General features: G+C 50.7%; 1 protein-coding gene across 3 annotated transcripts in view; it reads left to right on the forward strand.

The window, feature by feature from the left end:
- The window catches only part of PARP11 (poly(ADP-ribose) polymerase family member 11), a 91,979-nt gene that overhangs the window by 32,255 nt on the left and 32,573 nt on the right, over positions 1-27,151 (forward strand). The window contains exons 1-4 of one of the 3 annotated variants that reach the window (XM_075344259.1): positions 16,240-16,305; positions 22,325-22,442; positions 23,525-23,656; positions 24,164-24,284. In XM_075344259.1, coding sequence (XP_075200374.1) covers positions 22,440-22,442; positions 23,525-23,656; positions 24,164-24,284 — 256 coding nt within the window. In that variant the 5' untranslated portion in view covers positions 16,240-16,305; positions 22,325-22,439. Of the gene's footprint in view, positions 1-16,239; positions 16,306-16,348; positions 16,477-22,324; positions 22,443-23,524; positions 23,657-24,163; positions 24,285-27,151 lie in introns of those variants that run through there. The other 2 variants (XM_075344260.1, XM_075344261.1) reach the window with 2 other exon arrangements.

Below are 27,151 nucleotides of genomic sequence, written 5' to 3' on the forward strand. Positions count from 1 at the left end.
TTTCTTTGTATCTATGTTGCAACCTGCTGGTGACACTCTGTGTCACTCTGAACCACATGTGTCAAACCCTGGCCAAAATATGATAGGAAGAAATAAAGCGATAGTTAGCTTGGCCAGCTGTTTTTTTAATTATTTTTTGGTAAAAAAAAAAGACATAGGGTCACCCCCATTTTTCATATCCAGGACAGGAACAACAGCAACCCCCAGCTGTCTACTGTACCTTGGCTGGTTATAAAAAATAGAGGGGATCCCACCTTTCTTTTCTTTCTTTTGATTTTTTTTTTTAAAAACTGACATGGGGTCCCCCCCATTTTTCTGAAACCAGCCAAGGTACAGGAGACAACTGGGGGTCGATATTATAAGGATGGGAAGGGCCATGGTTATTTGGCCCTTTCCAGCCTAACAATAGCAGCCCGTAGCTGCCCCAATTCCGGCACTGGACCCGGCTCTTCTCGTTGCCCTGCTGCTGTGGCAATCGGGTAATAAAAAGCTAATGGCAGTCCACAGCTGCCACTAATCCCTATATTAGTAATGGGAGGCGTCTGAGACCCCCCCCCCCATCACTAATCTGTAACTGAAAGTAAGTAAATACAAACATCCAAAATATCCTTTATCTAATATATAAAGCTGAATGTGTGTATGTGTGTGTGTGTGTGTGTGTGTGTGTGTGTGTGTGTGTGTGTGTGTGTGTGTGTGTGTGTGTATGTGTGTATGTCCGGGATTGGCATCTGCACCGTCGCAGCTACAGCCACAAAATTTTGCACACTCACACGTCTGGACCCCGAGAGCGTCATAGGCTATGTTTTGAGGGGAAATTTTAACCCCGCGCTTTACAGTTATTCGCCAAAAAACCTGCCTCCATTAAAGCGAATGGAGCTGGGAGCCACAGTGCAGCCAGAACTTCAGAGGAATGCGCAGCCACGCCCTTATATGGAATGTTGGCATGTCACAATGCAGCCAGGGAAAGAGACAGACACAGACAGGGAAAGAAACAGACATAGACCAGGTAAGAGACAGACACAAAGAGACAGACACAGACAAAGAGACAGACTGACAGGGAAAGAGACAGACAGGGAAAGAGAGGGAAAGAGAGAGACAGGTTAAGAGACAGACACAGACAGGTAAAGAGACAGACACAGACAAAGAGACAGAGACAGACACAGGGAAACAAACAAACAGACAGGGAAAGAGAGGGAAAGAAACAGACAGGGAAAGAGAGAGACAGGTTAAGAGACAGACACAGACAGGTAAAGAGACAGACAAAGAGACAGAGACAGACACAGGGAAACAGACAAACAGACAGGGAAAGAGAGGGAAAGAAACAGACAGGGAAAGAGAGGGAAAGAGAGAGACAGGTTAAGAGACAGACACAGACATGTAAAGAGACAGACACAGACAAAGAGACAGAGACAGACACAGGGAAACAGACAGACAGGGAAAGAGACAGACAGGGTAAGAGACAGACAAAGACAGGTAAAGAGACAGACACAGGGAAAGAGACAGAGGGAAAGAGGGAAAGAGACAGACAGGGAAAGAGAGGGACAGAGACAGACAGGGAAAGAAACAGACAGCGAAAGTGACAGAGATAGATGGACAGACAGGGAAAGAGATTGAGACAGACGGAGAAAGAGACAGAGACAGTCAGAGACAGACAGGGAAAGAGACAGACAGACAAAGAGATAGAGAGAGAGACAGAGAGATATATACAGAGGGGGAGAAAGACAGAGAATGGGAGAGAAACAGAGAGACAGTTACTATCCCGGGCAGCGGATATTGTGTGCAGAATAAATTTTTGTTAATACATTCTATATTGTTAACAACAGTTATTAACCCGGGCGAAGCCGGGTAGTACAGCTAGTTTGAAATAAAAGACAAAAAAGCCACCTCTTTCACCACTTTATTAACCCTCAAAACACCCCTGCAGGTCCAATGTAATCTACACAAGGTCCCATGACGCTTCCAGCACTGCTAGATCTGAAGCTCACAGCGAGCACCAATAAACATGACTCCCCGCTGTGAGGTTCAGGCAGTAACTGAAGTGAGCCGCACGATCAGTGATGACGTCACTCAGGTGAATTGCTGACAAAACTGGAGGACTCGAGCTGTGGCCACAGCTAACCTGATCGTGGCTCAGCCTCTGCTGAACCGCAAAGTATTATTTCGGTGTTTATGTTTATTTCTTTTCACTTACAGATTAGTGATAAGAACATGTCTCATAGACTCCTCCCATTACTAATCTAGGCTGCCATTAACCTCTTATATTACCCTGATTGTCACTGTACCAAGGCAATCGGGAAGAGCTGGGTAAAGTGCCGGGGCTGTCGCATCAGCTGCAGGCTGATATTTTTTTGGCTGGGGGGTGCCCAATAACCAGCCTGAGAATACCAGTCCCCAGCTGTCAGGCTTTATCTGTGCTGGGTATCATAATATGGGGGATCCTAAACCAATTTTTTTTAAATTTATGCTGCTATACAATATAGATCCACCCACCAGCGTCTGTGATTGGAAGTGTCAGACACGCTGTCACTCAACGTGGTGGCTCGTCTGACTGCAACCAATCACAGATGCCAGTGGGCGGGGGAAGCAGTGCATATTCAATGAAGGTAATGAGCGTCCCGTGAAGTGAATGAGCGGCCACGGGAGCAGTGTGACAGCCTCCCCAGTGAATCGGTAAGTATGAAGCGCTTGCTCCTACCCCTTTGCTCCGGATTCTGGTTCCCATAGACTTTATATGGGGGCTGGCACCTGGCCAGATAGAGGAATCAATCCCCCGCCGACCATGAGTTAGCAGGTGATTGATCTGCCAGTCCTCTGAAACACAGGGACAAAACGCAAAAAGAATTGACATGCTGCATCTTCAAAAACGCAGCCAAAAAATGCGCTGTGCAAGACAGCAAAATAGAAATCTCATAGACTTTGCTGGGATAAGGAAGTGCATGCATTTGGGTGCATCTTTAGTGACCACAAAAAACGCACCAAAAATGCATTAAGGCTACGTGCGCACACTGCAGTTTTTGTCGCTTTTTTTGGTGCAGATTTGTTCTCAGAAAGTTCTTACTTTTGAATTCCCAGCAAAGTCTATGAAAATTCAGATTTGCTGTGCGCGTGTTGCAGTTTTTTTTTCTGCAGTGTGACAAACGTCTGACAAAAAAACTGCAGCATGTTCTATCTTCTTGCGTTTTTTGGCTTGCTTCTACTGAACAAAAAAAGCATAAAAAATGCAGCAACATCATCATCACCCAGAAATGCAAAAAAACCTCAAAAAAACAAACAAAAAAAAGCGGTTTTTTTTTTGCATTTCTGGGACAAGGTGCAGTTTTGTTGTGAGAACAAAACTGCAGCGTGTGCATGTAGCCTATGATGCAGGGTGTGCAGTGTCATCTTGGATTTATGATGTCAAAATGTTAACAGCATGATGAAGACGACTTAATACCAATTTTAATTGAACCCCAAAATTTATTGGGCGATTGATAGATCAAACACTGCTTGTGACTTTTGCCTTTATTCTCCTTATTAGAAAACCGCAAGTTGTGCAAAAAGTACTGACACATTGAACAGCTGGACATGTGCAAGATTAAAGGGAACCTGTCAGCGTTTTTTTGCCCTATAAGCTGCGGCCACCACCAGTGGGCTCTTGTATACAGCTGTATATAAGAGCCCAGGACACTGTGTACAACATAAAAAAACACTTTTATAATACTCACCTAAACTGGTCGCTGTGGTGGATGTGGCTCAGATGGGCGTCTTCGTCCTCCGGTGCCAGCGCCGCCTCTTTCGGACATCTTTGTCGCTGCCTCTGTCATCCTTCTGAAGCCACGGTGCTTGACGCGTCCGACGTCATACATGCTCGCCGGAATTGAGGTCCTGCGCAGGCGCACTTTGATTTGCCCTGAGCAGGGCAGATCAAAGTATTGTAGTGCGCAGGCGCGGGACCGGCGGGTGCGTATGACGCAGACGCGTCATGCACCACGGCTTCAGAAGGAGGGCGAAGATGGCCGAAAGAGGCGCCGCCGATACTGGAGGACGAAGATGCCCATCTGAGCCACGCAGCAACTACTTTAGATGAGTATTATAAAGTGTTTTTTATGTTCTACACAGTGGCCTGGGCTCTTATATACAGCATGTTAGAATGCTGTATATAAGAGCCCACTGGTGGTGGCCGCAGCTTATAGGGCAAAAAACTGGAGACAGGTTCCCGTTAAAGATTTGGTGACTATGAGCTGCGGCCACCACCAATGGGCTCTTATATATAGTACTAGAAGGTGGCCCGATTCTACGCATCGGGTATTCTAGAATTTACGTATTGTGTAGTTAATGTATGATTTTTGTTATATATATAGATGTTGTTGTGTGTAGTTACCAAGTGTTTGTGTAGGCGCTGTACATGTTCTGGGTGTTGTCTGGGTGTGGCGGGGGGTGAGAGCGGTGTTGTATGTGTGTTGCGTGTATTATGTTGTTTGTGGAGCGCTGTGTGTCTGTAGCGTTGTGTGTGTGTGTGTTGCGCGGTTTGTGTGTGTGTGGTGTGTTTTGGGGGAGGTATGTTTTGTGCAATGTGTGTGTTGTGCGGTATGTGCGTATATTTGTGTGTGCCGCAGTGTTTGTGTGTTGGGTGTTGTGTGTGTGCAGCGTTGTCTGTGTGTGTGGGTGTCTGTGTAGGGCAGTTGTTTGTGGTTCCCAGTGTGTGTGTGTGTGTGTGTGTGTGTGTGTGGTGTGTTGTGCAGTGCGTGCGCGTGTGTGTGTGTGTGTGTGTTGGGGGGAGGTGTGCACTTCCCATCGTGCTCCATGTCCCATGCTGCGCACCCCCCATCGTGCTCCATCTCCCATGCTGCGCACTCCCAAACGTGCTCCATCCGCCATGCTGCGCACTCCCAAACGTGGTCCATCTACCATGCTGCGCACTCCCAATCGTGCTCCATCCCCCATGCAGCGCACTCCCCATCGTGCTCCATCCCCTATGCTGCGCACCCCCCATCGTGCTCCATCTCCCATGCTGCGCACTCCCAAACGTGCTCCATCCGCCATGCTGCGCACTCCCAATCGTGGTCCATCCGCCATGCTGCGCACTCCCAATCGTGGTCCATCCGCCATGCTGCGCACTCCCAAACGTGCTCCATCCGCCATGCTGCGCACTCCCAAACGTGCTCCATCCGCCATGCTGCGCACTCCCAAACGTGCTCCATCCGCCATGCTGCGCACTCCCAAACGTGCTCCATCCGCCATGCTGCGCACTCCCAAACGTGCTCCATCCGCCATGCTGCGCACTCCCAAACGTGCTCCATCCGCCATGCTGCGCACTCCCAAACGTGCTCCATCCGCCATGCTGCGCACTCCCAAACGTGCTCCATCCGCCATGCTGCGCACTCCCAAACGTGCTCCATCCGCCATGCTGCGCACTCCCAAACGTGCTCCATCCGCCATGCTGCGCACTCCCAAACGTGCTCCATCCGCCATGCTGCGCACTCCCAAACGTGCTCCATCCGCCATGCTGCGCACTCCCAAACGTGCTCCATCCGCCATGCTGCGCACTCCCAAATGTGCTCCATCCCCCATGCTGCACCAGCATCAGCCTCTCTACCCGCAGCATCAGCCTCTCTTCTCCCAGCATCAGCCTCTCTGCCCGCAGCATCAGCCTCTCTCATCCCAGCATCAGCCTCTCTGTCCCCAGCATCAGCCTCTCTGTCCCCAGCATCAGCCTCTCTGTCCCCAGCATCAGCCTCTCTGTCCCCAGCATCAGCCTCTCTCATCCCAGCATCAGCCTCTCTCCTCCCAGCCTACCCCAGCCTCAGCCTCCCCCAGCATCAGCCTCTCTTCTCTCAGACTCCCCATCCCAGCCTTCCCCAGGATCAGCCTCTCTCCTCCAAGCATCAGCCTTTTCTGTCCCCAGCATCAGCCTCTCTGTCCCCAGCATCAGCGTCTCTTCTCCCAGCATCAGCCTCTCTACCCGCAGCATCAGCCTCTCTGTCCCCAGCATCAGCCTCTCTGTCCCCAGCATCAGCCTCTCTGTCCCCAGCATCAGCGTCTCTTCTCCCAGCATCAGCCTCTCTACCCGCAGCATCAGCCTCTCTCCTCCCAGCATCAGCCTCTCTGTCCCCAGCATCAGCCTCTCTGTCCCCAGCATCAGCCTCTCTGTCCCCAGCATCAGCCTCTCTGTCCCCAGCATCAGCCTCTCTGTCCCCAGCATCAGCCTCTCTCATCCCAGCATCAGCCTCTCTCCTCCCAGCATCAGCCTCTCTCCTCCCAGCATCAGCCTCTCTCCTCCCAGCCTACCCCAGCCTCAGCCTCCCCCAGCATCAGCCTCTCTCCTCCCAGCATCAGCCTCTCTCCTCCCAGCATCAGCCTCTCTCCTCCCAGCATCAGCCTCTCTCCTCCCAGCCTACCCCAGCCTCAGCCTCCCCCAGCATCAGCCTCTCTCCTCCCAGCATCAGCCTCTCTCCTCCCAGCCTACCCCAGCCTCACCCAGCATCAGCCTCTCTTCTCTCAGCCTCCCCATCCCAGCCTTCCCCAGGATCAGCCTCTCTCCTCCCAGCCTCCTCCAACACGCCGTGCTCCTTTGCCGACACTCACAGATCCGATCGCATACACACACACACCTGATCGCATACACACATACACACTCACACACACCCGATCGCATACACTCACGCACACACACATTGACGATATTGCACATACGCGCTCATACTCACAACATCTGGAGATACCACATGCTTCTGGCCATGTGATCCTCCGGCAGGTCCTGGAAGCTCACAGCACAGTATCGCCGCCGAGAAGCAAGCGATATCCCAGGATGTTGTGAGTGTGTGGATGCGATGTGATGTGTGTGTGATGTGTGTGTGAGGTGTGTGTGAGAGTGAGTGTGATCTGATGTGTGTGTGTGCTGTTATGTGCGTGCGTTGTTATGTGTGTGCGTGTGTGTATTTTCCGCCGCTGCAGGACCTTGATGCGCTGGTAACTATGCTACCATGGTTACCAGCGCATCTCGTCCCCCGCTCGCCAGCCCCAGCAATGGGAGGGTATGTGTCGGCTGGGTTTGCGGCGTACGCTGATGTGGGCTCCCAGGGGTACAGTACTCACCTGGTAGTCGTGGCTCCGTGACCGTGTCGGTTCGGGGAATGCGTGGGGGGGCGGGGCCAGAGCTAGCGTGCATTGCGTGAGGGGGGCGGGGCGTGGCCGAGTTGCCAATGCCTGAAGGGTGCCGGGGCGAGAGGCCAATCTGTGGGGGGGCGGAGCCTGGGGAGCGGCCGGCCAATCCGTGTGGGGGCGCAGCCTGGGCGAGTGGCCAATCCGTGCGGGGGGGCGGGGCCATGGCGAGCCCAGCGGCCAATCAGCTTTGTGTCACCGTAAGGACACAATTTTGGAGCAAGACAGACAGACAGACAGACAGAATAAGGCAATTATATATATAGACTAGAAGGTGGCCCAATTCTACGCATCGGGTATTCTAGAATTTAAGAATTGTGTAGTTAATGTATGATTTTTGTTTATATATATATATATATATATGTTGTTGTCTGTAGTTACCAAGTGTTTGTGTAGGGGCTGTACATGTTCTAGTTGTTGTATGGGTGTGGCGTGGGGTGAGAGCGGTGTTGTTTGTGTGTTGCGTTGTGTGTCGTTATTTGTGGAGCGCTGTGTGTCTGTATCGTTGTGTATGTGTGTTGCGTGGTTTGTGTGGGTGTGTGTGTGTGTTTTTGGGGGGAGGTATGTTTTGTGCAATGTGTGTGTTGTGCGGTATGTGCGTATATTTGTGTGTGCCGCGGTGTTTGTGTGTTGGGTGTTGTGTGTATGCGGCGTTGTGTGTGTGTGTGTCTGTGTAGGGCAGTGTTTGTGGTTCCCAGTGTGTGTGTGGTGTGTGGCAGTGTGTGTGTGTGTGTTTTGGGGGGAGGTGTGCACCCCCCATCGTGGTCCACCCCCCCATGCTGCACCCCCCATCGTGCTCCATCTCCCATGCTGCGCACCCCCCATCGTGCTCCATCCCCACTCCCCATTGTGCTCCATCCTCCATGCTGCGCATTCCCCATCGTGCTCCATCCCCATGCTGCACACTCCCCATCCCCCATGCTGCGCACTCCCCATCGAGCTCCATCCCCCATGCTGCGCACCCCCCATCGTGCTCCATCCCCCATGCTGTGCACCCCCAATCGTGCTCCATCCCCCATGCTGTGCACCCCCCATCGTGCTCCACAGTCACACATCAGACAGTAAACACGCACACATCTGATCGCATACACTCACACACACACCCCACTTCTCCCTGTGCCCACCGGTGGGCGGTCCCAGCAGCTGTGCTGCACGCCGTGCTCCTCTGCCGACACTCACAGATCCGATCGCATACACTCTCACACACACACTCACACACATCCGATCGCATATACTCACACACACACACACTCACACACATCCGATCGCATACACTCTCACATACACACACACTCACACACATCCGATCGCATACACACACACACACTGACGATATCGCACATACGCGCTGACACACTCACAACATCCAGAGATACCACATGCTTCCGGCCATGTGATCCTCCGGCAGGTCCTGGAAGATCACTGCACAGTATTGCCGCCGAGAAGCAAGCGATATCACGGGATGTTGTGAGTATGTGGATGCGATCTGATGTGTGTGTGAGGTGTGTGTGAGAGTGAGTGTGATCTGATGTGTGTGTGTGTCTGTTCTTATGTGTGTGCGTGTGTGTGTTCCGCCGCTGCAGGACGTGGATGCGATCTGATGTGTGTGTGAGGTGTGTGTATTCCGCCGCTGCAGGACGTGGATGCAATCTGATGTGAGTGTGAAAGTGAGTGTGAGTGTGAGTGTGAAAGTGAGAGTGCGAAAGTGTGAGTGTGAAAGTGTGAGTGTGAAAGTGTGAGTGTGAAAGTGTGAGTGTGAAAGTGTGAGTGTGAGTGTGAAAGTGTGAAAGTGAGTGTGAAAGTGTGAGTGTGAGAGTGTGAGTGTGAAAGTGTGAGTGTGAAAGTGTGAGTGTGAAAGTGTGAAAGTGTGAAAGTGAGTATGTGAGTGTGAAAGTGAGTGTGAGTGTGAAAAGGTGAGTGTGAAAGTGTGAGTGTGAGTGTGAAAGTGTGAGTGTGAAAGGGTGAGTGTGAAAGTGTGAGTGTGAAAGTGTGAGTGTGAGTGTGAAAGTGTGAGTGTGAAAGTGTGAGTGTGAAAGTGTGAGTGTGAAAGTGTGAGTGTGAGTGTGAGTGTGAGTGTGAAAGTGTGAGTGTGAGTGTGAAAGTGTGAGTGTGTGAGTGTGAAAGTGTGAGTGTGAAAGTGTGAGTGTGAAAGTGTGAGTGTGAAAGTGAGTGTGTGAAAGTGTGTGTGAGTGTGAGTGTGAAAGTGTGAAAGTGTGAGTGTGAAAGTGTGAGTGTGAAAGTGTGAGTGTGAAAGTGTGAGTGTGAGTGTGAGTGTGAAAGTGTGAGTGTGAAAATGTGAGTGTGAGAGTGTGAGTGTGCAAGTGTGAGTGTGAAAATGTGAGTGTGCGAGTGTGAGTGTGCAAGTGTGAGTGTGAAAGTGTGAAAGTGTGAAAGTGTGAGTGTGAGTGTGAAAGTGTGAAAGTGAGTGTGAAAGTGTGTGTGAGAGTGTGAGTGTGAGTGTGAAAGTGAGTGTGAGTGTGAGTGTGAAAGTGTGAGTGTAAAAGTGTGAGTGGGAAAGTGTAAGTGTGAAAGTGTGAGTGTGAAAGTGTGAGCGTGAAAGTGTGAAAGTGAGTGTGAAAGTGTGAGTGTGAAAGTGTGAAAGTGTGAGTGTGAGTGTGAAAGTGAGTGTGAAAGTGAGTGTGAGTGTGAGTGTGAAAGTGTGAGTGTGAAAGTGTGAGTGTGAGTGTGAGTGTGAAAGTGTGAGTGTGAAAGTGTGAGTGTGAAAGTGTGAGTGTGAGAGTGTGAGTGTTAAAGTGTGAGTGTGAATGTGTGAGTGTGAAAGTGTGAGTGTGAAAGTGTGAGTGTGAGTGTGAAAGTGTGAGTGTGAAAGTGTGAGTGTGAAAGTGTGAGTGTGAAAGTGTGAGTGGGAGTGTGAAAGTGTGAGTGTGAAAGTGTGAGTGTGAAAGTGTGAGTGTGTGAGTGTGAAAATGTGAGTGTGAAAGTGTGAGTGTGAGTGTGAAAGTGTGAGTGTGAAAGTGTGAGTGTGAGTGTGAAAGTGTGAGTGTGTGAGTGTGAGTGTGAAAGTGTGAGTGTGAAAGTGTGAGTGTGAGTGTGAAAGTGTGAGTGTGAAAGTGTGAGTGTGATGTGATGTGAGTCAGTGAGTGTGTGTGTGTCTGTTCCTATGTGTGTGCGTGTGTGTGTGTTCCGCCGCTGCTGGACCTTGATGCGCTCACCTCGGGGCGAGAAGCCATTCCGTGTGGGGGGGCGGAGCCTGGGCGAGCGGCCAATCCGTGCGGGGGGGCGGAGCTGAGGCGAGGCGAACGGCCAATCCGTGCGGGGGGGAGGAGCCGAGGCGAGGCGAACGGCCAATCCGTGCGGGGGGCCGGGGCTATGGCGAGGCCAGCGGCCAATCCGCTGTTTGTCACCGTAAGGACATGTCACGGTAAGGACACAATTTTGGAGCAAGACAGACAGACAGAATAAGGCAATTATATATATAGATTCTGGAATGCTGTATATACGAGCCCAGGCCACTGTGTAGAATGTAAAAGACACCATTATAACACTCACCTAGGGGGTCGGTCTGGTCTGATGGGCGTCACTGCTCTCCGGTCCGGCACCTCCACTCTGCAGCAATCGCTATACTCCTTCTTCTGAGTCCCGTGTGCATGACGCGTCCTACGTCATGCACATTGGCCGGCATTGAGGTCCTGCGCAGGCGCATCTTGATCTGCCCTGCTCAGGGCAGATCAAAGTATTGTAATGCGCATGCGCGGGCGGTCTTTAAACTTTCCTCGCGCCTGCGCATTACAGTACTTTATTCTGCCCTCAGCAGGGCAGACAGGACCACAATGTCGGCTTGTGTGGATGACAGATGCTTCATCCACACTAGAGGAGGACGGAGAGCGCAGCAGAGAGGAGGCGCCGGACCAGAGAGCAGCGACATCCATCAGACCGGATGTCTGTGACTCCACCAAATACTGAGCAGTGACATCAGGGAATTAACCAAGTGGAATGACAAGAAGCACAACATTTTTAACATGTCCACACACACACACAAACAAACAAACAAACCAATATCTTTTAATCACAGGTAGCGCATGTAACGCTTTCTTCACAACTCAAGTAAATTCAGACCCCTGAGCAAATATAGACCCCCTTACTAGAAAAGGTGAAAATTTATTTGCAAAACCCGGTTCAGCATCCAAATCAGGAACCTGTGGCCGACGGATGTGAGCCCTGAGAACCACGTCTCACCCGATTGCACCCATGACTCCTCTTATCAGCTATGAGCTGTGGTGTTCATTAGCGCAGTCCATTACATACAATCTAAGAGCGCAGTCAGGTGGTCATGTACCGCCCCGCGGCCTCGGCTGCAGCCGCCGAGCCACTCGGGTCCGTGCTCGTGTACTGCGGGTGGTGGCTCGAGCCTCTCACGGACCCGGGGGTCACGTCGCTCTGAAAGGGGTAGTGGCGGTGCACGCAGGGGTTTGGGTGGTTGTTTGGTGGAATTGATAAAGTTCGTGACGCCACCCACGGGTTGTGGTGATTGTATGGTGGACACCACCGCTGCCGTTGACTAGGCCTCCCGGGGACGGTGTTATGTGTGACGCCCTGGACTAGTCAGGTATTCACAGACATACCAACATACACCCCCCCCCCCCACCCTAGACAGTTACAACAGTCAGACAAAAACCCTTGTTGCCGCCCTCCAGGGTCTGATGTCCACACCAGGTGGGGCGGGCCAGGCGGTTGGCCCCACCCACTGAGGAGTTCACAGGCCTGGAGGCAGGAAAAGGAGACAGATGAGTTTTGGAGGGGAAAGTAAGAGGAGTAAAACGTCTGCGTGTGCCTGGGTAGGAGCCCAGGCACTGACAGCAAGGTTGGCAGATGGTGGTGGCCGTCTGCAGGAGTTGGTGGAACTCTGCAAAGCCGTAAGGACCGGGGCTGGGCGGTGGCCCACCGGTACCGAACCGGGGAGCGGAGTGAAGCTAAGCACACAGGCAGGGCCATCGGACCCCGACCAGGCTTGGAGCCGCCGTCAATAGTCAAATCCGAGTGTGACAGGAACTCCAGGGGTTCCCCAACAACCAAGTCCCGACAGAAGGCAACAGTCCACACCGTGAGGATATACAGCCACTGCCACAGGCTAGAGATCCAAGGGCCAGCGCCTGCGGGCAAAACGGGCTCCTACAGCACCTATATGTCGCGGGCGGGGAGGACGCCGCCACTGCGCTCGCTAACGCTCGCGTCCGGCGCTGCTGCGGCTGCTGCTCGGTGGCTCTAGCGGTGGGCCGGATCCGGGGACTCGAGCGGCGCTCCTCGCCCGGGAGTGAAAAGGGAGGTTGGTTTGGGGGATTTAGTCCGCGATGCCACGCACGGGTTGTGGTGAAGATGGGCACCACCGCTGCTGGTGACGGGGATCCCGGGAGCGATGGTAGGGAGCAGCTGGGATGTTGTTTTCCCCTCCGTGGGTAGGGGGTCGGTGGTCCCGGGGCCCGGTGGTGTGACGGGGAGGCAGGGTTGGTGAGGTGCAGGGTTGCAGGGACAGCGCAGCGCGGTGCCGGATGGCACGGGTGTACTCACTCAGTAAGAGATGCACAAAGTCCTCGGTAAATCAAACAGCTGGATGGACGGGTCCCGCAGCCGGCTGCAGTGTCTCTCCCCGGACAGGTGATGGCGGCTGTCTTTCCCTGCACCTTTGTGTACTGTTTGACTACGATGGATCCCCAACGGTAGTCCGCTCCCCGGTGTATGGATGCTGGCCCTTTGGTCTCTAGTCTTAGGCGGTAGCTGTATACCCTCACGGTGCGGACGGTTGCCTTCTAACGGGTCTTTGGCTGTTAGGAAACCCCTGGGGTTCCTGTCACACTCGGATTTGACTATTGACGGCGACTCCAAGCCTAGTCGGGGTCCGATGGCCCTGCCTGTGTGTGCTGGCTTCACTTCGCTCCCCGGTCGGTACCGGCGGGCCACCGCCCGTCCCCGGTCCTACGGTTCCGCGTTGATTCACCACTCCTGCAGACGGCCACCACCGTCTGCCAACCTTGTTATTAGTGCCTGGGCCACAAACCCAGACACTCTCCACTTTACTCCTCTCACTTCAACCTCAACTTCTCACTCCCTGCTTTTCCCGCCTCCAGGCCTGTGAACTCCTCAGTGGGTGGGGCCAACCGCTTGGCTCCGCCCTACCTGGTGTGGACATCAAACCCTGGAGGGAGGCAACAAGGATTTTGTGTTTGGCTAATGTTACTGTCTAGTGGGGGTGGGTGTGTGTGTGTGTGTTACCTGTGACGACCTGGCTAGTCCAGGGCGCCACATATACGCCGGGGAGCGGACTACCGGTGGGCAACCACAGGAGTCAGAACACTTCTAACAGGTGCAGGGAAAGACAGCCACCATCAGCCGTCCGGGGAGAGCACAACAACACTGCAGCCGGCTGCGGGACCCGTCTATCCGGCCGTTTTGGTTTACCAGAGACTCTGTCAGTGATTGTCTGAGTGAGTACACCAGTGCCATCCGGCACCGCGCCGCGCTCCCAACTACTTGGTGGGCGGAGTCATCCGCCTGGCTCCGTCCCACCTGGTGTGAACATCAGACCCTGGAGGGTGGCAACAAGGATTTTTTGTGTGACTGGTGTCACCTATCCGGGAAAGGGGTGTGTGTGATGTTGTGTCTGTGACTACCTGGCTAGTCCAGGGCGTCACAGTCATATAAATCGGACTGGCCAGAGGCTCTCCTTTCCCGAGATTGACCGCTTCATGCATTGCAATGGCCGGTGGCTCTACTGACCCAAGCGTGACAGCTTCATGCATTGCGATTGCAGGCGGCTCACCCAAAAGTGAGGTTTAATGTATTGCGATGGCCAGTGGCTCTCCTGACCCGAGCATGACTGCTTCATGTATTACGATGGCCGTTGGCTCATCCGAGCGTTACCGCTTGTATTACGATGGCTGCCAGCTCTCCTGACGCTCTGGTTGGAAAAGCCACCAGCCAGTGTTGAGTATCACATTCCTATTTATGGCCGATTTATATGGCCATGTGACTGCACCCTATTAGATAGTAGGGGCTTATTCACATGACAGTATTTTGTATCATTGTTCTTATGCCAAAGCCAAGAGTGGAAGATACATAAAAAACTATAATTGAATGACTGACACCTGTTCTGTGTTTTGGAGACACTCCTCCTGGTTTGGAGTTACAAATATTGTGGGAATAAGGCTATGTGCGCACGTTGCATACAGTTACTGCAGAAATTTCTGCAGCGATCTGAAGAGCACATGTGCGCTTTAAATCGCTGCAGAAATGTCCATAGTGAAAAAAAAAAAAGCCGATTCCATGCGCTCTGCCTGCAGCTCCTGCCATAGACAGAGCAGGAGCTGCCGGCAAAGCGCACGGAAGAAGTGACATGTCACTTCTTTTTACGCAGCGCTTCGGCAGTAGCCGAAGCGCTGCGCTCTAAAACGCCACGTGCGCACGGCCCCTGCACAATCTCCATAGACTGTGCAGGGGACGCAGGACGCATGCAGTTACGCTGCGCTACAAAGCGCAGCGTAACTGCATGTATTTACGCAACGTGCGCACATAGCCTAAGGCTTAAAAGACACGTTGGGCTGCAGCGTGAAACGCATCAATGACGTCTCGCTAAGGTACTTTCACACCTCCGTTTTTTCTTCTGCGGCACAATCCGGCACTTTGCAGGAAAATCGCAACCGGTTTTTTTTGCGGCCGGTTGCGATTTTCCTGCATAGACTTTAATTAGTGCCGCATTGTGCCGCATTGCCTTGCGTTCCATCCGGTTTTTGCCGCATGCGGCAGATTTAGCCGATGCGGCGGCCGGATGGAACGTTGCCTGGCACGTTTTTTCGTGCGGCAAAAAAAAACCGCATCGCGCCGCATTCGGCCGATGCGGCGCATCTCTCAATGCATGCCTATGGCGGCCGGATGCGGCGCGATGCGGCAAATACCGCATCCGGCCGCCGCATGCGGTTTTTGCCACTGCGCATGCTCAGTAGCATGCCGCAAGCGGCAAAAACCGGGCGGGCCGCAAGGGAAAAACTTATGCAAAGGATGCAGTGTTTTCACCGCATCCGTTGCATAGCTTGCACAGCCGGATTGAGCCGCAGGGCTCAAGCCGGATGTGTGAAAGTAGCCTTAGGCTGCTTTCACACCTCCGGTAGGTGCAGAGCTGGCCTGTCCAGCTCTAAAACCTATGGAACAGATGCGGCGAAAAAGCCGCATCCTTTGCATAAGTTTTTTAAATGCGGCCCGTCCAGTTTTTGCTGGTTGAGCATGCGCAGTGGCAAAAACCGCATGCGGCGGCCGGATGCGTTTTTTGCCGCATCGCGCCGCATCCGACGTCCATAGGCATGCATTGAAAAATGCGCCGCATTGGCCGGATGCGGCGCAAAGCGTTTTTTTTTTTGCCGCACAAAAAAATGTGCTAGGCAACGTTCCATCCGGCCGCCGCATCGGCTAAATCTGCCGCATGCGGCAAAATACCGGACAGAACGCAAGCCCATGCGGCACTAATTAAAGTCTATGCAGGAAAAACGCAACCGGCAGCAAAAAAAAGCCGGTTGCGTTTTTCCTGCAAAGTGCCGGATTGTGCAGCACAGGAAAAATCGGAGGTGTGAAAGCAGCCTTTAGAGGCCCATTCCCTCTCTGCTCCGTTTCCTGCGCCTCCTGATTTCTGGCATTATATATTTATAGGAAGCCTATAGGAGACCATCCAATTTTCCGGGGGTCCCCCAGACATCCTGCCAGTATACCCTATACCACTGAGCCCCTGTGCAGATGCCCAGGTTGCACATATGCTATGTCCTCACTTGGTTACCTTTATACATATCTCACCCCAGATGGGCTGATTGTTCAGAAACATTCTGTAACCCTAAGGGGAAACACATCTAGATTAAATGCAATGGATGCAATCATATAAGAATCCTCCATAAAAATGTATAGAATTCTCCATCATATCTAACATCACAAGGGCATGGTGACTTCCCAGCATTGCTCAGGTCAGATCTGGGATCAATAATACGCTGCAGATTCCTTTCAGATCTTAACAGGAGGTTTCAGCAAAGAAAGGGACACGGCTCCTTTAAAACTGGAAGCTCCAGCCCTGCTGTGATACATTGTAACGCGTCACATTCTACGCCCCGCCCACTTCGAACGTTTCGTTTCCCAGACAGCTGAGCTGAGCCAGGAAGTGAATGCAGAGAGCAGGTAAGTAGAGCGGGGGGAGGGGTTGTGAGGGTGACACAGGGGCCAAGGAATTCTATGCAGATCACCCTGCCCAGACATGTAGCACCCTGTGGCCCTGGCACTGTGGATCCAGCTGGAGCTGGGCTTCTGGGCACAGAGCAGCTGGTATGTGGCCAATGTAAACATCTGGAGGTAAGGGGGTGCATTGCTCCAGTCTGGTGGGGTAGATGGCTGTGTATAGATATTGGGATCATATAGAAAACTCAAGAGCTATATTTCGGCTATCTAATATTGATACATTTGCTAATCTTGCCCAGGTATACAACAATACAGGGCGGTGGGCTGCGGAGGAAGACTCATTTGTAAACATTGACAATTTTGCTTTCCTGAAGTATTTTTATTTTTTAAGCAATACTTGTATATCATAATCTGATGCCTGCAGAACGTTACGCTCACTTCTTTTACCCGTTTGACATTCCTAAAAACCTCTGTCACTTCCCAAGGCTGAATCCGCCTGAAAAAGACATACCCTAAGGATGCGTGCCCAGTGCCCACGATCAGGGTTTACAGTGTTTTGGACTGTGTACAGTACAAGCACAGTGGGTGGGATTTCTAGAAATCCCGTGTCCACTGTGCGTGTGCGGCCCGCAACGAAAACTGACCTGCGGTGCGGCTTTCCGAAGCCGCAGCACGACAATTCTTTGTTGCTGGGTCGCATGCGTCCTTTGTAGGGAGACCACAGTACAATGAACCCTGATCGTGAGCACAAGCAGCTGCGATCTCCTGTGTTCTCCCATGGAGGGGACTTGCGGCCCTGCAGGTCAAGATCTGCCACGTCCAGGACGCAGTAAAGGGAACTTTATACACTACGATACCGGTACCAATATCGCTAGCGAGCGTACCCGCCCCCGTCGGTTGTGCGACACCGGCAAATCGCTGCCCGTGGCGCACAACCTCGCTTACCCCCGTCACACGGACTTGCCTGGCCAGAAAACCGCCTCCTTTCTAAGGGGGCGGTTCGTGCGGCGTCACAGCGACGTTACACGGCAGCCGTCCAATAGAAGCGGAGGGGTGGAGATGAGCAGGACGTAACATCCCGCCCACCTCCTTCCTTCCGCATTATCGGTGGAGGCAGGTAAGGAGATGTTTGTCGCTCCTGCGGTGTCACACACAGCGATGTGTGCTGCCGCAGGAACGAGGAACAACATCGTAAAGGCAGCAGCAACGATATTAAGGAAATGAGTGACGTGTCAATGAGCAACGATTTTTCATGTTTTTGTGCTCGTTGATCATCGCTCATTGGTGTTACACGCTGCGATGTCGGTAACGGCGCCGGATGTGCGTCACTAATGACGTGACCCCGACGATATATCGTTACCGATATCGCAGCGTGTAAAGTACCCTTAAGTCCTGATCGAGGGCACATGCCCTAATGCTTCAAATAAAGCTGATTTGCTTTTGATACTTCCTGATATTTGACTTTGAGGTCTTAGGCTATGTTCACACACTGCATCTTTTACTGTATATTTTTGGCGCATTTTTGAGGTCGCAAAGATGCATTTCCTTCCCCCAGCAAAGTCTATGTAATTCACTGCAATGCTTGATCACTGCAGTGGATTATATTTGTCAGTGCTGCACTCGCAGCACTGACACTTTGCGCCACACACCATGTATCCTGCATGGTCTGTGAGGCAATTCGTAGCTCAGTAACCCGGAGTCATTATGGTGATGACCGTGGTTTGCCATGGTAGTGATCGGGTTCCTTTGATCGCATTACAGGGACCTGATCGTCGCAGTGAGGTAAGCGATACCTCTCCCTGTCTCCTGAATGCTATGATCACTATTAATCGCAGCATTTAGGGGGTTAATCTGCCTGTAGTGGAGTAGGCACTGTTCCTGGCAGTGAGAGCTGGGTCTCAGCTGTAACATTAGCCATGAGATGGAACATGTAAAAAGCTTGAAAAAAGGCATGAAAAAAACACGATATAAAAATAGTGTGCTTTTTCCTGCCAAAACATGCAGTGTTGTGTGCAGAAAATCTGCTACGTGGGCACATAGCCTAAGCCGGGCTTCACATCAGCGGTATTCTGCCGCAATGCCGGATCCTGCACAAATGCGTTTCACTTCAATGCATTTCCTATGGACTCGCGGCAAGTTCCGGTCACATGCGGTTGTGTATGAAGCACGCAACCGCATGTGACCGGAACTTGCCGCGAGTCCATAGGAAATGCATTGAAGTGAAACGCATTTGTGCCGGATCCGGCATTGCGGTAGAATACCGCTTATGTGAAGCCCAGCTTATGCTACATTCACACATCAGTTTTTTTTCCCATCAAGCACAATCCGGAAAAAAACGGATAAAATGGATCCAGCGCCCGATCTGTTTTATCCCCATTAATTTGTATTAGCACCGGATTGTGCCTGATGGCCTTGCCTTGCGTTCCGACTTTTGACGGATCCGGCGTAATTACTCAATGCTGCAGCCGGATGGAACGTCTCATTGAATGTTTTTTGTCTCTGAAAAAAAACCGCACTGCGCCGGATTCGGCGCAATACGGCGTGATGTACAATGGAAGCCTATGGACGCCGGATCAGGCGCAATTCGGCACAAAACGGATGCGGCCGCTGGATCCGGATTTTTAAACTGAGCATGCTCCAATTTATTGGAAAAAACGGATCCAGCAAAAACGGACGAAACGGATGCGCCGGGTCCATTTTTTTGACGGATTCGGTATACCGGATCCATAAAAAAAAAAAAAGGATCAGGCGCATACGTTTTTGCATATTCTGCTCCGGATCCGTTGCATCAGGCACACGCCAGATTGTGCCTGATGCCAAAAAACTGATGTGTGAACGTAGCCTTAGGCTAGGTTCACATTTCCGTTGTTTTCCATCAGTCATAAGCGTTGCTTGACGCTTGTGACTAATGCGTTGTACAACGTATGACAAGAATAAGAATTCATTTTCGGACTCCGTTGTAAAACGTGAGAGAGAGAGAGAGCGATCGGCCGATCGCTCTCATTAGCCGGCCGCCGGGCGATCGGCCGATCGCTCTCATTAGCCGGCCGCCGGGCGATCGGCCGATCGCTCTCATTAGCCGGGCGATCGGCCGATCGCTCTCATTAGCCGGCCGCTGGGCGATCGGCCGATCGCTCTCATTAGCCGGCCGCCGGGCGATCGGCCGATCGCTCTCATTAGCCGGCTGCCGGGCGATCAGCTCATCGTTCAGCCGCCAAGAGAGAGAGCATGCGCAGCGGAATCAAAAGGATTCCGCTGCTCAATAAACGCTACATGCTGCGTTCCTGCCGCCCGATGGTCAGTCGTTCCACAACTGATCAGTCGGGCGGAGGATGCAACGCAGCGTCATCAGTCACAATCCGCCGCTCATACAAGTCTATGGGAAACAACGGAATCCGCCAAACAGATTGTGACTGATACAAATTGACGGAAATGTGAATCTAGCCTAAAGGCCGCTTTACACACTGCGATATCGGTACCGATATCGCTAGCGTGGGTACCCGCCCCCATCTGTTGTGTGACACGGGCAAATCGCTTCCCGTGGCGCACAACATCGCCCAGACCCGTCACACTACTTACCTGCCCAGCGACGTCGCTGTTATCGGCGAACCGCCTCCTTTCAGCCTCACAGTGACTTCACAGCAGCATCACTGAGCGGCCGCCCAATAGAAGCGGAGGGGCGGAGATGAGTGGGACGTAACATCCCGCCCACCTCCTTCCTTCCTTCCGCATAGCGGGCGGGTTTGCAGGTAAGGAGAGCTTCCTCGTTCCTGCGGTGTCACACGGAGCGATGTGTGCTGCCGCAGGAACGAGGAACAACTTCGTTACTGCTGCAGTAACGATTTTTGAGATGGACCACCATGTCACCGATGAGCGATTTTACACGTTTTTGCGACGAAGCAAAATCGCTCATAGGTGTCACACGCAGCGGCATCGCTAATGCTTCCGGATGTGCGTCACCAATTCCATGACCCCAACGAGTTTGCATTAGCGATGTCGCAGCGTGTAAAGCCCCCTTAAGTCTCATGAATTACAAGAACAAAGTCCTTGTGTGACTGGAGCGATAGTGAGCATGTGTGACCACTGCTAAATTTACTGTTTAGAGACGTGGAGGCTGCACATGCTCAAATTGCTCGATTCACACAGGGCACTTTGGGCCTCTGGGTTTTCAGGATCTGTGGGGGTCTAAATAGCCAAGTGCAAAGTTTTTGATAGGTGATAACTATTGTTTACGTGACAAGTCCTTTAAAGAATTTTGTCCGTTCACAATATACTGATGACATAATCCATTGAATAGATCATCTGTATGAGATTATTGGGGGGTCTGACATCCAGCACCCCACCACAGACCAGCTGATATATGATCAGGCGGTCGCTGGATGTAAACAATTTAAATGGAGCTGTAAAGCGCAGTTACATTTGAAGTGTAGCGTCTGCTGCCGGATACTGTAGAACAGCTCCTATTCAAAGAGTAGCATACATCTGAGAAAACAGGAGCTGTTCCTCAGTGCCTGGCAGCATCTGCTACACGTTGAATTGAGCTGTGCTTAGTAGTGATGAGTATCGCGGGTGCTCGAGGCCCCACATGTTTTTCAGCCACTAAACATTCATGGATTGCCTGTCAATCACGGTAATGCCGTAGCCATGTTGGCTGGCCACATCACTTCATCGGGTCTTATGTGAGACCTGTGGGGTGTGCTGCTCGGAAGCGGTTGAAGGAGAGTTGGTGTAGGATGGAGAGCTTTAGAGTAGAGTAGGCATATAGGCAGGGTTTTACACTTGTACCGTTTTGTGCTTCTCACGTGTCACTAATGAGTGTTTATAGCCTTGTTTAATTTAATAAAAAAAAATGTAGCGCTCAATCAATACTATTGCTTAGCAACGCCATTGAAATTGTGTTTGGCCATCTTTGTCCTCCTTCTTCTGAAGCCTGGGTGCATGACGCATCTTATGTCATCCACACTAGCCAGCATTGAGGTCCTGCGCAGGCGCACTACAATACTTTGATCTTCCCTGCTTAGGGCAGATCAAAGTGCGCCTGCGCATGACTTCAATGCCCGCTTGTGTGGATGACATAAGACGCGTCATGCACCCAGGCTTCAGAAGGAGGAGGACAAAGATGGCTGAAAGAGAAAGCGCCGCACCCAGACAACGGAGACACTCATCTGACCCATATGCACCATACCGATCGTTTAGGTAAGTATTATAAAGTGATTTTTATGTTCTACACAGCGGCCTGGGCTGTTATATACAGTATGTTAGAATGCTGTATATAAGAGCCCACTGGTGGTGGCCGCAGCTTATAGTCATCAAATCTAGTGACTGGTTCCTTTTAATATTTACTTACAACAGAAAGCTGTAGCTCACTGTGAATACATTAGGCGGAGGTGGGATGTTATCAATTATTGATCTGATCAGCGCAGCCCCATGATCAGCGCAGCCCCATGATCAGCGCAGCGGTCGTGGCCAGGAGTGTAACATCTGCCCCTACTCAAACTAATAAAATTGGACCTTCAGAACCTGGACCGGGCCACTACACAGCTGAGGGTACTTTGCTCTTTAGCTCCACAACTGCTCACGTCTGGCTGCCACCGACAGCCAAATGATGGCCTAATTAGCTTCTCTACTCTTCCGGATTGGTGGCTTTTGTTGGGCCACTGCCTGCCATGGCTACCCCTCGGCACCCTGCAATCGCACTGCAGAGGGGGTGATGGGGTAATAGAGGGGTGGTTCTCATTTTTTAAGATGCTGGGGTCACTATTGACCACGGAAGCTAACAAGTTACATGAGCAAGAGCGTTCATAACTGTGATCTGCAGGAGCCCAGCCATTTGTAACAGTCGGTTACAGCCACAGATTGCCGTTCCAACCCCGAGTAGGCTCTGTTAGTTGTCGATCGGTAAATAACGTTATTTGGTGGACGAAGGAGACCAAACTGTAAAATATGATAACCATCACGTGCGTTAGATATGGGCTGGATTATGGTGTGAATACGTGTAATGTTCGCTCTCCGTTCATCCTAGGCTACTATTCACTCGTCTTAATGGCTGTCATCAGAACATCCCAGAACAGTCCTAAAGAAGATGAAATAAGGAAACAGGACTGGTTGCGACTGTGAACAAAACATTAAGCCGAGAGATGGTAAGCGTCTGACTTTATGATGATCCAGACTCTTGGGATAACACTGAGCTCCGTGTGACCCAGAAGTGGGTTTTCACTATGTAAGTCTGTGGAGCGTCAGAACCGTTTGGTTTGACGCTGTTATGACAAACGCGGAGGTCTTCAGCAGACCACTGCTATCAAAGCAATTAATCGGCGACGCGCGATCACGTTGTACATGCTTAAATTGGCTTACCCCCCCATGTGGCCGCCCTTGACAGCGGGATTTAATAGGCTAACAATTGCGGCCGAAGCTCCGCTCCACCTACAATTGTTAGGGGCAGGTCCTGGCTGTAGTATGGGGCACCCGCTCCATGCACCCACTTCCGATAGGTGCCGCACCTGTACGGCGGATGTCATGAAGTGGTTAAATAATATTTCCTAATACATCCTCTGGCTGCCATTAAGAACTATCATAAGAAATGCTCCATGACTAATTGTGGTTGTGATGGTGGGATTTGGTGGGTTGTGTATGTTCAGATGTTGGGAGTGTTGCCTTGTGTGTACATTGTCCTGTCTGCATGTTAATCACCCCCTGCAGTGCTTCTGTCCCTAGGTCTGGGGGAGGGGGGCCTGGAATCCACCCAATCTCTCTGCTTACCTGGGGGATTATTCAGTCTGTCTGAGGACAAGAGACAAGCAGGAAGATTTATCCTCTGTGGGTGAAGCTGGGGCTACAGTCCGCACCACAAAGAGACTTGGTCATTTATCCCATTACTGGACTACTTTACCTTCTTTGTGGTGGATTATTTTATGGACCTTCTGGATTGCATGAAATAAAGGTTCTTTGAATTGTTCACCCATCTCCCGCTCTGTTCATTGTTTGATATCGGAGAAGGACCCCGAGACAGTGGTTTTATACTATTACAATAACAGTTGCTCTCAAGCAAGAGGGAAAAAAAAGCTGAAGGATTCAATTGCATCCTTCAGCTTTTTTTCCCCTCTTGCTTGAGTGCAACTGTTATTGCGATTGTATGTTCTGTTCAGTATGCACCAGTTCAGACCTTCAGGTTAGGAAGTGCCGGCAGTGTATTCATTTTTGTAATTGTGTTTTTATGTTTCAGGTTGAATATTTCCAACCAACTGCAAAAATGGGGGCAACAATAGACCTCGATGTTCCCGAAGACATGGATGACTCTGAGACACAGTGGGGCTGGTTCTACCTGGCAGAATGTGGTAAATGGCATATGTTTGAGGTAAAATACATTTGAGGTTAAATATGTTCTTCACTAAAGTGTTTTAGATTAATTACTATAGAAGACTATTCTTCCTCCTGGGACTGTATGAAGATATTAACAAATGGGCTTACACCCTATTGACAGAGAATGGTACCACCTAGTAGTAAATGTATTCATATATTTCCCGGAGTAATAACGGAGGATCATTTTGCTTAGTTGTAAGAAACAGATGTTCCGAAATGATAAGTTCTTAAAAAAACAGATGTATTTGCTAAATCTGAGATGTCAGGAAGACAAAAGGGTTCTATCATGAAGGCCACCCCTGTGCTGAAACATGGTTAGGACGTATCAATAACCACCCTCCTCCAAGAAGGGTTGAAAAAAAAGATGTCAGCAGTTCCTGTGTCGACACTCAAGACATCCTTGTCTGATAGATAAGGGTCCCTAGCAGGGGCTCAGTTAAGGGGGTTGTACAGAATGTGATATTTTGACCACAAGATGATTCTGTTCTCTTTGTGTCTTCAGACGACGTCCACCTCCTGCTGTTCGATAAGCAGCCAAGAAATAGAGCGGCAATACAGAGTAAATCCGCACGGTTCGGTCGACTTCAGGACCATGAAGTTCAACTACACATTAGATTTTATAGGTGAGCAGTATTTCAGCCTTAAGCGGGCTTTATACGCTACAATATATCTAACGATATGTCGGCGGGGTCACGTCGTAAGTGACGCACATCCGGCATCGTTAGTGTTGTTGTAGCGTGTGCAACCTACATGCGACCCAGATTGTACGATAAAACGTTGGTCGCATACACGTCATTGAATTCCTAAAAATTGAACGTCCGGTTGTTCAATGTTCCAGAGGCAGCACACATCGCAGTGTGTGACACCCCGGGAACGATGAGCTCGGCTTACCTGCGTCCCGTGGCTCCCGCCGGCAATGCTGAAGGGAGGAGGTGGGCGGGATGTTTACGTCCCGCTCATCTCTGCCCCTCCGCTTCTATTGGCTGGCTGCCGTGTAACGTCGCTGTGACACCGAACATCCCTCCCACTCCAGGAAGTGGATGTTCGCCGCCCACAGCGAGGTCGTTGGGAAGGTAAGTACGTGTGACGGGGGGTTACTCGTCTGTGCGACAAGGGCAACAAATTGCACGAGCCGCACAAACGATGGGGGCGTGTGCGATCGCATACGAGATTCAATAGGAAATTGAAACGTCTAAAGCAGCCTTTACCTTCTGTTTCCTGCTGTTACATTTTGGCAGCACGATCTAAGGGGCTAACAGGCTTGGGTGGATCTCAGATCAACCCGCGCCTGTTAGCCGCACGTCTGGGGATTACCTCGAGCTTGCCACTAGAGCCCATAGTAACCGGGGAGGCAACACCTAGGACACATACATATATATCCTAGTTTGTGAAGGGGTTCGAAGTGGTCTCCCGCCATCCTGCGCCCTCCTGTCTGCTGAAACTGATGATGTTTAAACAGCTTGAAACCCTCAAATTGGAGACCACATCTGTGTCATTTTAGTTTCTGACACTGGTTGCATTTTAGCTTTTTATCCACTTAAATCTCCACATTTTTGGTTTTAATTTTTGTCATGTCATAAAAATATATTAAGCCAAATATATTTTCAACTGTTTTAAGAGCAGGCACTGCCCCCCCATCGTCCTCTCAAGACCTTGTAGGCACAACCGAATAATTTACATTGCAGATGTGGAAGTGAGAAAAGTTAATTAAAGGATTCTTCATTGAAGCTCCGGACCCCTGTGGTGTTATAGCTTTAAGGAAGACAACCAACCTGTGTTATGTTTTCAGAAAGGCGGAGAACTAGCTTCCTGGTGACTTCAGGGAGCTGTTTTTGATAAGAGACCCTTAGAAATATCGGCACCAGTGGAAAATTAGAAATATTAAGCTGTACATAACTCGCACAAATAGGCCAGCTATATCTTTTGGCCTCAGGATTTCGGGACTCACGTAAGACACATTTACATATATCTGCCTCAAATTAATAAGTAGCTGGTGGAAGACTGTAGACACGTCATGTTTCCTATCAATGAGCCTGTAAATTCATAATAGGAAATATGACAGCAATATCTTTCGTGTTTGACACTCCAAGGCGAAAATATGAGGGAAGCAGGGATTTCATCATTTTTGAGAATTGAAGCCCCCTCCCAAATACAGAAGGGAAGTGACTGATGTTCAATAAAAGGTACACACCACAATTCTGCTCAGTCAATGCCTGAGGAAATACATTGTGTATTGGATTGTCCACGTTTTCCGTGTATCTGAGCCATTTATTTGACCAGGTGTCGTAACTTTCTTTAATTTACCCCTTTTATTTTATGCAATTGTCTATATTGTACTGTATTTTTTTTTTTCCCTTTTGTAAAATCTTTAATTTTTTTACAAATTCTGCCTATTCTTTTGGATTAGACATAGAAAATGTAATAGTTTTGATCCTCTTGCTCTATAATCTATAGCCTCAAATCTCACGTTACCTGTAACGGGTGTCCAACCGTACTGAAAAGATTGGCTGTTGTAGCACGTATTTTCTTCTCTTACTGTGGAGCTTGGCGGTGACTGTACTGAGGTGTGTATGTCACTTCCATAATTGTCTTGACGATAAGGGGGCGCTAGAGGGTTGTTTCCTGACAAATTGGTGGCAGTGGTGAGATCATAGATCAGTAGTGATCTGGTTTAAGCAATCGTTGCGCTAAGAACTTGCACAGTTTTTTGCGAGGATTCTGTGCCAAGTTTTGAGGATCGAACAGTGTTTATCAATACCTTGGACAATACTGTACGTGTAGCAATTACACCCCTCCCCCGTCTTTTGTCTTCTATCTTTTTACTTGACGAATGACTGCTAAGATGGCAGCTGCTTATAAGAAGCATGAGAAAGCGGTGCTGGTCCAAATGTGTGAAGAACAAGATTTCGATGACTCCAACAAGACCAAAAAGATGATAATCCGTGCCTTAGTGGAGGATGATCTCAAACATCAACACAATGTGGCCCCTGAGACTGGGACCAGTGGAGCACCAGGAGACCTTGCTATGGATTTAGTTCCCGAACTGTCTGACTCAGAGGGGTCTAGCAGCCACCGAAGCTCACGGAGTGGAATGGTCTCTTACTTGCCACTCGTTATGCAGCAACTGGAAGGATGTGACCCTCAAATGCGGCCACAGTTTGTGCTAGAACGCCAAGCAGACCGTGAGTTTGCCAAGCGCTAGGCATGGGCTTGAAAGGCTGCCGCGCGGCACCCCCAAGCCAAGAGAGACCACGAACTGAAAATACTCCCACTCCAGAAGGAGCAATCTACCCTACTGAAATGTGAGTCCAATTATGCCAATAGCTTTAAACCCTGACCTTCCTGCTATGGAAAAGGACAGGGATTTGGACATATTTCTGAAGGTATTTGAAATGACGTGCCGTCAATATCAAATGTCTAGGGACCAGTGAGCACAACCCCAGGACTGCGAGGCAAGGCCTTGGAAGTGTTCGCTACTCTCCCTCCAGAA

Source organism: Anomaloglossus baeobatrachus, chromosome 4, assembly GCF_048569485.1.
Source record: "Anomaloglossus baeobatrachus isolate aAnoBae1 chromosome 4, aAnoBae1.hap1, whole genome shotgun sequence".
Taxonomy (NCBI): domain Eukaryota; kingdom Metazoa; phylum Chordata; class Amphibia; order Anura; family Aromobatidae; genus Anomaloglossus; species Anomaloglossus baeobatrachus.